General features: G+C 39.3%; 1 protein-coding gene across 3 annotated transcripts in view; it reads left to right on the forward strand.

The window, feature by feature from the left end:
* DOK5 (docking protein 5) overlaps positions 1 to 12189 on the forward strand; it is a 349205-nt gene that overhangs the window by 259391 nt on the left and 77625 nt on the right. For all 3 annotated transcript variants that reach the window (XM_082745606.1, XM_082745607.1, XM_082745608.1), the window contains one exon: positions 6234 to 6341. In XM_082745606.1, coding sequence (XP_082601732.1) covers positions 6234 to 6341 — 108 coding nt within the window. The remainder of the gene's footprint in view (positions 1 to 6233; positions 6342 to 12189) is intronic.

A 12189-nucleotide genomic window follows, 5' to 3' on the forward strand; every position in this document is an offset into this window, starting at 1 on the left:
ACACTTGTAATGGACCATCGAGACCTAAGTGGTCACATCTTACATAGGCTTTCTGATTTTTTCTTCAGTATACATGGAGGTGTATATCATTTCCAATTAACAGAAATTTTGTGACCAAAATTTGCTTTCTGTCACCTTTATGACTGTCCATACATTCTCCAGAAGCTTTATTTGTGCCTCTGTTGTTCAACCCATTGTCATGATCTGCTAATAAAATTAGGAACTCAAAACAAATTCTTACTTGTTTCAGTTGCTTTGTTGGCCCTGAGAGTCTCGGTGAATTTACCAGACCGTTCTTTGTTAGGAGAAGCAGCTAGTAAAAGTGTCAGTGATTTGAAACCAGAGCTAAGCAATTATTAAGGGTATCCAATTTTCAAGAAAGACCATGGAAAAAAACAGTACAAATCATAAAGGGTTTGGTGACAATTGAAGGCTGAAAATAGATGTAATAAGGCCACTACCAATAACTAGCAGGTGCACACTGAAGGAAATTGTCATGTAACTGCTAAATCTGGTGTCTCTCCACCAGACAACCCAGGTTGTCAGAGCTGTGTGATGTGCTTATCTTTTTAGCTTCAGCAGTGGCTCACGCAGATTAACTTGTCCAAATCCAGGACTTTGAAGATATTCACAAAGCCTCATATTTTTCAAACGTGCAATCTCCAATCAGTGTACACTCATCTCTAGGAGTGGTTCTGACTTGTTCCACCCGGGGACCCTTGGCAATGTCTGGAGATAATTCTGGTTGTCAGCTGGGTAGGAGGAGTGCGCTGCTGGCCTTCAGTTGGCGAAGGCCCAAGATGCTACTAAACATCCCGCAACGTGCAAGACACACCACCCCCATCACTCTACAAAAAGAATAACTTGCCTGAAATATCACTAGTCCTGGGATCGTAGAACCTTGATGCGCAGGAGGTGAGCTATTTCAAGATGAAATGTATTCGACCATCAGATTTTCTAAGAGTATTTTTATCATTAGAATCATCTATTCTTTATGTTTAGCGAGAACTACACTTAGCTGTTATCCTTGGGATGAAAATTTACTCTTTTAAATAGAAAAAAAATTTAGTTCAATCAATTGACAGGAAAGCATGAACTAAAAAGTGCTGCAGGTGGTAAGTCGATGTATTATATAAAACACGAAGGAGATGGTTGAATGAATTAATTTTAAGGAGATGAAAAAAAAACTGCTGTAAACTCTTGAGTGGGATTGTTCTCAAATTGTCATCTTTTTAACAACGTCTGTTACTCCAGCGAGTCCCACGTGACCATGTTCAGGTAGTCCCATTTCATTCCCATGGAAGTGCACTGAGATATTTAGGGTAAGATTTTAATCCTCAGGTACTCAGTGGCTCTCTGAGAATTCTTAGGACAGAGAGTGTCCAAAGGTGAAGTTGTGACCCTCGGAGCTCAACAGATTTATTTCTGCTTCTTTATCTCTCTTCAACTCATGACAGCATCTCACGCTGCTTGACTTCAAAGGCCTCTGTGTCCTCTTGAGGGAAGGCACACATCTCAGAGGCCTTCCTTGTGGAGCATTTGTTGGTGAACTCTTTGTTGGCAGTCCCAAGTGGGAAGCACTGTGTTTTGTGCATCTTGATGAATATTTATGGCCCGGGTTTGCAAATTACAAATAAAACACCTGGGGAATGTGTTAAAGAGCAAATTTGTTTGGCCCCACCCCAGGAGGTTCTGAGTTAGTAGACCTTGGCTAATCTCTAGGAATCTACATAATTAACAATTATCTTGAGTGATGCTGGACCAGCGCTGAGAATCACTGATGCGTGATGTCTGGCAGAATGAGGAATGGCCTTGATGGCACGGTGGCTCCCAACTTTTGCATTATTTTTGTACCGTGTGTTTGTATGTTACAGACATCCTGAGCTGCCTTTTCATAAGCCAGATTTTGGTTTTTCCTTCTTTTCTGATGAACCAACATGACCTAATCTATTCCACTGTGATTTCCCTGCCAGTAGGTGCGTGTGAATTTATATAATAGTATTTTTGTAGTTGTTTGTAACATTGCACTTTTGCCCTTACTACTTAATAAAACAGAAGAAAAACGGAAAATGAAAAAGATACCCTAAACCCAGTACAGATGGATCAGAGGTGGGCATTATTGGGCGTGCTGAATTCGAGGAGCCTTTAGCTTGCATTCAGCAGCCTTTGGACATAAGCCAGGAAGAGACTGGTTTGATTGTGGAGAAAATGAACAAGTATAAAAGGAAGTTAGAAATGGTATCCTTCGAGAGTGAGTCTGAAAGTTGAGGCATAATTCGAAATGTAAATCATCTTCCAAAGTGAAAATAATGTTTTGCTACAGTGGATATATTTTTGCTTACCTTTAGCATGCTCAATTTCTAAAACATTTTCTGAAGCACGCACAAAAGAAAGGTGTGGCCAGTAGTAGAATGACAGCCTATTTTCTGCACTCCTTATGGGAACAGAGTGACCATTACTCCCGCTGTAATTACAGTCCTCTGGTGGTGATCAAATTTTCAGGGAGACAGTTGTCTCCTCCATTATTCAGACATGGAGTGAGATGTTGGTAAGACTTCTTAGTGTCAGCCACAGGACTGGAAATTTTAATTTTCATGGTGGGTTCACTATCCTGAGAATGAGTTTATGTTTGAACTTTTATCAGTGGCTCTCACAACTTGGCTTCTTAAAGTTCCTTAGTCTACTGCTTAATTAGACTGTGGTCTGACAGCAACAGAAGGAGGACTGGTATCTAACAGTTAATAAATTAGGCTGTAATTCTAAGATTTTGCTTAATTATCTCTACAACTCTCCATGTAAACATTTTAAGTATTTTATTTTGAAATAGTTGTAGATTTTTATTCAGTTGTAAGAAATACTATGCAAATCCTGTACCCTTTACCCAGTTTTTGTGCTGATAACGTCTTCAAAACTATAATGCAACATCATAATCAAGATATCGACATTAATACAGTTAAGACACAGGATAGTTCTCTTGCTGCAAGGATCCGTCTTGGTCCCCTTTTGTTGATATATCCGCTTCCCATCCCTAACCCCCAACAATCACAGATCTGTTCTCCATTTCTGTAATGTTGTCATTTCACGAATGCTATAAATGGGGTCATATAGTATGTATCCTTTTAGGTTTGGCTTTCCCCTCTATCCTACTCAGCATAATTATCTGAAAACTCAAACTGTTGCAGTATTGATGGTTCAGTTGTTTTTGTGGCTAAGTAGTGTTCCATGATACAGATGTACCACCTTAGTCCACTGAAGAACATGTGAGGGTTTCCAGTTTTGTGCTGATCCAGATCAAGCTGCTGTGAACGTTTATGTTCAGATTGTGTGTGTGTGTGTGTGTGTGTGTGATGTTCACATTTCTCTGGGATAGATACCTAAGAAAGCAACTGTGGGTCATATGTTGCTTGTTTAGTTTTTAAAGAAACTGCCCAGCTGTGTTTCAGAGTTCCTGTACCATTCTACATTCTGACCAGCAAAGTGTAAGAGACCCAGTTTCTCTGCAACCTTTTCAGCATTTGGTGGTGGTATTATTTTTTTTTTCAGCCAATCTGATAGATATGTAGTAATATTTCCTTGCGGTTTTAATTTACGTTTACCTGGTGGCTAATAACATTGAACATTTTTTCTGTGCTTCTTCATCCTCTGTGCATCTTCTTTGGTGAAATGTGTGTTCATTTTTGTTTGTTTGTTTGGTTTTTTCTTCCTTCCATTTTGTCATTGGATTGTTTGACCCTTTATGTTGAGTATTAGGAGTTCTTTATGTATCCAGATACTAATCCTTTGTCAGATTCATGGTTTGCAATCATTTCTCCCCAGTCTGTAACTTGTCTTTTTCATTCTCTTAATAGGGTTTTTCACAAAAGAAAAAGTTTAAGTTTTGAGAAGGTACAGTTTGGCAAGTTTTTCTTTTATGGATTATGCTTTTGTCGGGAAGTCTAAGAATTCTTTATCCAGACCATGATCCCAAACATGGTCTTTTTTTTTTCTTCCCTAAAGTCTTACAGTTTTGTTTTATATTTAAGTCTATTTTGAATTTAAAATGAATAGTTTAGGGGAAGGTGTTTGTTTGTTATGCTTTTTTGTTTATTTGGTTTTTTACCTACAGATATTCAATTATTCTAGTGCCATTTGTTTGAAAGGTTACCCTTTCTCTGTTTAATTATTTTTCTGTTTCCATCTCCATGCTTTTATATATCTTGTAAGTTCAATGACTATGTGAGATGAAAGCCAATAAAATTGATTTTAATTATACTATTTTACTGGTACCTCTGGATATTTAAGAAATAATAATTCTCTTTCATTTAGTTTGCAGCATCAATTTTTGTTAAACAAAACAAAAATAAACACCAAAACCTCTCTCATGTCATTAGAAATTCCTTCTGAAATTTATTTCAAGTGATATACCTATGGTATCCCATAGATAGGTTAACATACATATTATTGGTGTAGTATAATTTTTTCGGTATATTGTGTATATTATTCGTACTAATACATTTTAAATACACTGACTACCTGTATTATCTTACAGATGCGTACATCTATATTGTATTATATATATATGTACCACATACTTACTTGTGTAATAGAAGTACTGTCATTAACTTGGTCCTTCCTCATTATTGAGGCCTTAGTAGTTTCTATTTATTATTATTTAAATAATAATAATAGAATTATACATTCAACAAGATGAGGCATATGTCTTACCCCTGTATTCAGAGCAAAACTTCAACGTGGAGTGGAGTTCGTGTTCATTTTACCACCCCAAACAAAATGATTAATGAATGTTTAGTTTACTGAGTGAAAAGAGAAAAACAGAATCTGTTCAGCATTGCAGACAAGTTCCTCATCCACCTGCCAGTTACTAATAAAGTTGTAGAAGGCATTTTAAATTGAGTATGGTTTGAATGGCCAAATGTTTTATGTGGACTTTTTGTTTCTTCTTAGTAGCTCAGAGGTTCTTAAGCTTTATAGTGCATAAAATTTATTTATGGGGTGACTATACAAAGCCACATAAAGATGGTACTTAGAAGGTGATTTAAGGATTAGGGAGATAATTGTGATTGGATACTTACCCACATGTCTGCACTTGAATTCAGAATTCCTCTGTCAATTTTGGGCTGCATTTGGGCTTTTTCTTTAGGATAAATTCTTTTTCTCTTCATATTCGTTGTCAAGTGGCCGTTAGAGGTCATAAGCAGAATATAAGAGTGCCACTCAGATCTCTGCTATCAGTGAATATTATCATTAATGCACATCCTTATTAAATTTTGGGTTAAACCATCTCATTTTATTTTGCTTATGGAGAATATTGTTTTTCATTTACTCACTAGCTCTTTGCACTTTTTTCTCTTTGGTATGATTAATATTTTAGTGTCTAATTTTGTCTGTATTGGTTATTCCAATCAAGGTAGCTTTGGTTGCTGGGATCAGAACTCCATTCAGCCTCACTCAATTAAGAGTGATGTTGATGGTGATGGGTTGCAAGGGACACAGAGGATTTCTAAGAAAACAGGAAGAAGTCAGCAACAGAAAGATTACAAAGGACTAGAATGTCTCTTCTGCCTGGAGAAGTTGTCTGGTTCTTTGTACCAGGTTCCACTGCCTAACTATTAGGCACATGATTCAATATGGTTGCCAACCTTTGTTTATAACCTGCTAGGGTTGACCTCTCAAATCAGCCTGTGCCTTGGTAATCTGAGTATCTGGGTGGGGTGTTCTGAGGGAGAATCTGGTTGGTGTTGATCAGTCTTTAGCTAGTCTAGTGTCTGGTCCAACTATCGAACCTCAGTTATGAGGGATGTCATATGACACGTAGAGGCCGTCTCTTTCTGGGGCTGACAATGAAGTCTTCAGCATATATTGGGCCCATGGTTTCCATATTTAATTGCATTTGAAATAAGAGCATATACCATGAATGCCTATATTATTTGTGCTAAAATGGGCTTTTTGTCTCTGGGACATTTTCTGAAATGTTGCTACTGGTACTGTTATTGAAATGTTAAGAAATTTGCCTTCAAATATTCATTTTGATTGGATTCCAGTTCTTGAATGACATAATACGCCTGTTGTGGAAACAGTTTGGGGTTTTAAAATTTTATTTTCCCAAGGTAGCCTCAGGCTTATGGATTATGAATACTTTACAGGTGAAAACCTCAAAAAGAAAACATTTCTATGCAAATGCCAGTAATATCTGACTCGGTGATGCTGAACTCTGTCTTTGTATTTCTTCCCAGATATATCAGCGATGCTGGCTAGTATTCAAGAAAGCTTCAAGCAAAGGTCCGAAAAGGCTGGAGAAATTTTCTGATGAACGTGCTGCATATTTTAGGTGTTATCATAAGGTAAAACTTGATTGTTGTGGCTTTCTAGAGATCTGTTCAAAATAGGTAAACCGAGTTCATTGAATCTGAAAACTTGTCTAGGTCATTTACCAGAAGTACAAATAATACTTTGTCCAAAGACAAAACATCTCTAAATTACTATTTGTTAATTGTTTAAGATAATGGACCACTGTAAAGTTACTCTTCTGATTTCCTACTATTTGTTGTTGTTTTTCCAATGTGTAGTGTAGAATTCACCATGTTCTTTTTGAATTTTCAATTTGTGTAGTAAACCCAACTCCACCATTGAATCCCCCTCACAGTAAAGATTAAGTCTCCATGTATCGAGCACATCTAGTGCCTGAAACAGATGAGATCCTCATTTAGTGCTTGAAATGTGGGGGGTGAGCATGAGGGGAAAAACCTAGAAAACGGATGAGTGGTGAAGGAGCAGGAAGTTTCACTCATTATTTTTTTTAAGCTTGATGACTAAATTTCATTCAGTCTTGCAGTTTGAACAATGGTCGTCAGCTTTCCTCACTAAAAATAGTAACTGTATTAAAATACATTCTCTGGGAGTAGAAAATGAGGGAAAATACACGGCATACTTGGATTTACAAATTAACCATGTCTTTCTCTCTACAGGGCGATGTTTTTCATGGCCCTTGTTAATGGGCAGCCTGTGTCTTTTCTCTTTTCACGAAAATTTATAAAAATGCATGGTTTAACTTCTTTTTCCCCCCAAGGTGCTGGTTATTTCCATTTTGGGAAAACGCTACTCTTGTCTATGGAGGAATTATGTTTACTTTTAGGACAGAACATTTTAATTGTTTCAGTTTTCAGTCTCGAGATTCTGATCCTTATTTGATGAGATTTTTGTCAGGACTGGGGCATTTTATGTGAAACCAGTAGATTCCTTAGCACAGAGATTTGGCTAGGTGATGGAAAGCGAATAATCTTTCCTTTTTATGCAAATTCTCCACAGGTGGTGACTTTATGACTTCTTATTAAGGGGCTGTTGTTGACACCTTGGTTTATCTAATAATGAAAAGCAGTAGGGCAAGCTGTATTCCTTTGCAATTTAGAGAAATAAAGCATATGCCATGCTTTATAGGCACATCTGTACATACATAAGGGGAAAAAAAGCAGTAAGCAAGACTTCTGAGATAAGTAGGGAAGGGAGGTAAGAATTATATGTTCCATGTGAACTCTTTCCCCCCTATCTCATAATGAAGTTCCATATTCCAAGGTCAGCTTCCTTCCGAGACTACCATTAACGTAAGGGAGAAGGAACCAAAGGAAACCTCTTCAGGAGTCTAGAATTTCCTCCATCATTTCTCTTCCCTGTGCCACGCATTTCCACTATTCAGATTAAGGGTGTTTGTCCTCAGGCAAGAGTTGTTGGGTTGCAAATCTATTACACAGGAGCTGTGATCCAGGAAGCCAGTGAGAGCATACCACTGAACCCTTGCAAATAATCTTGAGCCAGTCTCAGTATTTCTGTAACACCTGAAACTCCTGGTGTCCAGACATTTTGGACCACGTGTATTATGTCCCAGTTATCCCACATATACCCAGTATCTTTGTTAATAATAAGGTGGTGAACAATGATATGGGAATGGCTTGCTTCATATTTACTTGAGAGTCCTTGCCTTATAAGGGAGCACAGAATGCCCCAGGGTTATTTGGATTATCTCTGGGACAAAAGGAGAACCTTCTCCAGGTTTCTGTTCCTTAACTGATCTCCATTCTTTCCCTCTATCTCGCAGGTCCATCCAATCCTGGGGACCAGATTTCCTACTAACTGACTGTTTCCTTCATTGTTCTTTGTTTCCTTCTCATTATAATTAACAAGGTCATCTAAAGGCTTCATCTCCTAGGTGGCCAGAAGTTGTGGTTCCGCATCAGCTCTCTCTTGAGAACCTCAGCAGGCTGTAACTTTACAGTTCACCATCTGCCACCACAGGATGGCATGTTTGTGTCACCCCAAAATTCATGTGTTGAAACCCAACCCCCCAGTGGGATGACATTTGGAGATGGGGCCTTTGGGAGGTGGTCAGGGCGTGAGGGTGGAGTCATCATGACTGGAATTCGTGCTCTTATAGGAGAGAGCCCAGGGAACTCCCTCCTTCCTTCCTCCCCGCGAGGACACAGCCGTCCGTGAACCAGGAAATGGGGCCTCACCAGACACTGAATTTGCCATTGCCTCTGCCTTGGGCTTCCCAGGCTCCAGAACTGTGAGAAACAAATTTCTGTTGTTTATAAGCCACCCAGTCTGTGGTAATTTATTACAACAGCTCCGATGGACTAAGAAACCATTATATTCTTGTCCTGTCTAGTCATTGTGTGTGACCGCTAATGTTGATCAGTCCTTTCTCGTTTTGGTAGCGTTCCAAGTCGAGCACAGAAATCCCTGATTCCTCACAATCCTCTATACTGAATACAGAAAAATAAAGAAATAGGCTGTGCTTTGTTTACAGACCTTTCCATATTTACGAGAGGAAAAAAGATAAGTGAGGAATAGTTTATAGGAACCCCCCAAATGCAGTCCGTCAGCAAGTGGTCTTGGCTCTGTGTTCAACATGAAGAGGCTCCGAACATTCCCACAACCTCTTTCACTACCACTGTGGTCCAGGCCACTGGACTGCCTGATGGCTGGCCCTCCACAGTGTATTTAAAACACTTATATCACATCATGGTCCTCCATGCAAAACCCTCAGCCAAGTCCTTGTAACGGCCTACACGGTCACATGATTTGACCCCTTGTCCCCCGTTTCACTTGGTCTGCTCAGTCTTCCCAGCCTGCTTTACTCTGCTGCAGGCACCCTGGGCTTTCCTCAGAGCATTGTGTGTGTGGTGTTTTCCTTTTCTGGAATGCTCTCCCCACAAATATCCACGTAGCTCATTTCCCTGGGGTGTTCAGGTCATTGCTCAAATTTCTCCTCTAAGAGAGGCTGTTCCTTGATCTCTTGTTTAAAATAGAATCCTTTGGCCTACCTTCCCATCTCTATTTTTCTCTTCATCTCTTATCCCTACATGTATATTTGTTTGGCTGTTTCTTACTATCCTCCCTACATGACCACCATAAAATAAAGTCTACAAGAGTAGATTTTTGGGGTGTTTGTTTGGTGGAGGGGGCGGGGGGGAGAGGCATGGTTCACTATTTAGTGATCATTGCCTAATACATAATAGACATATTTTAAACAATTGGTTGAAAAGCAACGCATGTTATCAATAGATGAGATAAAGTACATGCAAATGGCTTTGTGTCCTATTTTTGTTTAGCTTACCAAAAGAAGTCTGTACTTGAGACACCTGAAGCCAGGTAAAGGAATCTTGGTTTGAGGGATATGGGGTAGATGGTGATGGGGGCAGAAAAAGCCAGGGTTGGGGAGTTTGGGGAGGACAGACTCAAAAGTAAAACCAAAGTGGATTGTAACGATCCCCTCTGAATGTGAACCGAGGTAAGGGAAGATTGAGGACAAACTTGTCCTACTTCAGACTTCTACCTGCTGGTTTTGGAATTTAATATGTAAATCTTTGGGGACTGTGGTAAGCCACAGTCTCTTTCATCTATAATAATCATTAACCAAAGTTCAAAGCATTAGAATGGAAGAATTATCTACATTAAGCCTCCAAACCCTTGATGAGTTCCTGTAGCCCTTCATCCTCCTTACTCTCTCAGATCTGATACATTTAGTAGAAATCTCTTAGGGGCATATAAAAAGCCAGAATAACTCTGCAATATGCATTTTTTATCTAAATGCTGTGTAATTTATGAATCTTGATAATAAAATACGGAGGTTATAAGTAGCATGCTGTGACCAGATTTCAGAATTTATTTGCCTATAAATAAAGCAATTTCTGAAAGACATGAGGAGCTGTCCATTATGCTATTTGATCCGTACAGAGCTGGTGTGGCATAGGAAGCCACAATCCTCCTGGAGGAAAACTGTAGCATTTATGAGACCATAGCGCCTCTTTCATTTCATTCTTCGAGATATTATTAAGAAAAAAAAAATGCTGCGATGCCTGGGTGGCTCAGTCGTTTAAGTGTCTGCCTTCGGCTCAGGTCACGGTCTCAGCGTCCTGGGATCGAGTCCCAGGGCTTCTTGTGCGGCGGCGATCCTGCTTCTCCCTCTGCCCCTTCTCCTGCTTATACTCTCTCTCTCTCTATCTCTCTCACTCTCACTCTCTCAAATAAATAAAATCTTAAAAAAGTTTTTAAGAAAAATGATACTTTTTGCATATCCGATTTCTATTAGACGTTATAAAACAGGAAATTGACTGCAGAATTTTAAAACTTGGTGCCTTCCTCACTGAAAATGTAGCTAAGGAGGAGCTCATGAAAAAAAATTGGAAAATAAATACATAAATAATGCACATACAGAGCAATTCATTTTTCATTTCTTTACCTCTTCTGTGACGTTCCCCTCAAGCACCACAGCTGTCAATGATGGCTGTGAAATTGATTAACTGTAATTGCAACAGTATTAATACTCCAGTGACTTTAAATATGCTTTCCGACCTTCTTGTTAAAGGCAAGTTCACTGTTTTCATTCAGGAAATCAAAGTTGCTCACCCCAACCAGAAAAGGTTGATTGTTTCTATGAATAATTTTACTTTTTCAAGACGAGTGACAACTGGAAGGCCATCTACGTGGAAGGAAGACTGTCTACTGTTTTTGAGACCAAGCCAAATGGTGGGGTAGGACGTATGCCAGACCCAGATTTGGGAAACCTGCTTTCTAACCCTGGCTTTCCAGACACATATGACAGGTTGCTTCACTTGTGTGTAAGGGTGATCTCTGTTAAACATTTTAAGAGTTTACTTGAGCAAAAATTGATTCAAATTGTGCAGCACCAAACTGGACGTGGTAGGAGTCCCCTACCTAGAGGAGTTGAGGAAGGAGTTTTATAGTGAAAAGGAGGAAGCAAAGTAAGGCAGTGATTGATTGGCTGTAGCTTAAAGCCGAGTTGTCTGTGATTGGTTGGTTGTCCTTAGCATTTGGACACCATAACCTTGAGGCATTTATAGGTTCAGGATTTGGTTTTCTCTCATAGGCTCTCAGGGCAGGAGAGCCACAATGGTCTAATGGTCTCCTTGTTTAATTAATTTAACACCTCCAAGACAAGTTCCATCATGGCTTCTCCATCATCACACACGGCCGAGCTTGCAGGATTCAGTTACTTTGGGCTACAAGGACAGTTCTAATTGATTGTCTAATAGAGTGTTTCCCAAAATGTATGCCAGAGACTATGAAAGAGGAGGGTTCCAGGAGGAAGAGGGTTCTGTGGTCAAAGATGTTTGGGGACTGCAACATTTCCATCCATTCTTGAGAGTCATAATCCACCGTAGCTTATCAGAGGATCTAAGAAAGCCTATAATATGGACACCTGAGTAACTTTGAGTCAGCATTTCCACAGTAACGGGGCCATGGAGCTCCCTTTTTTAATATTGTGTGTTCCATGGAACAAAGACATTTAATTCTGAGGAACACAATTGTGGATATGTGTGTCACCTTGTTTATTTTCTGTCCACTCGGCCTGTTGTCATTTCAACAGTGAGCATCTGGGGATGGTCATTCCTACTCTACCGAAATCACGTTAACTTATGTATCAAATGAATACATGCCCGTGAATGTATCAGAGAGATGAGAGACCCTCTCACTGCGAAGAGTAATCACCGTTATTATTTTTGTCAGAGTAATGTGTTCTGTCATTCTGTCCTTCCTAAGTGAGTAGGTCACTTTCTAGCTCCCCAACCCATCGTCAGACCTTGTTCTTGGTTTCTGCAATAGTAGGGTTCCGGGTTCTTCACAGTAAGCTAACATCTTAAAAATTATTTCTCTGAAGTTTCCACCAGCTTA

The sequence above is a fragment of the Mustela nivalis genome (assembly GCF_964662115.1).
Source record: "Mustela nivalis genome assembly, chromosome: 8".
NCBI lineage: Eukaryota > Metazoa > Chordata > Mammalia > Carnivora > Mustelidae > Mustela > Mustela nivalis.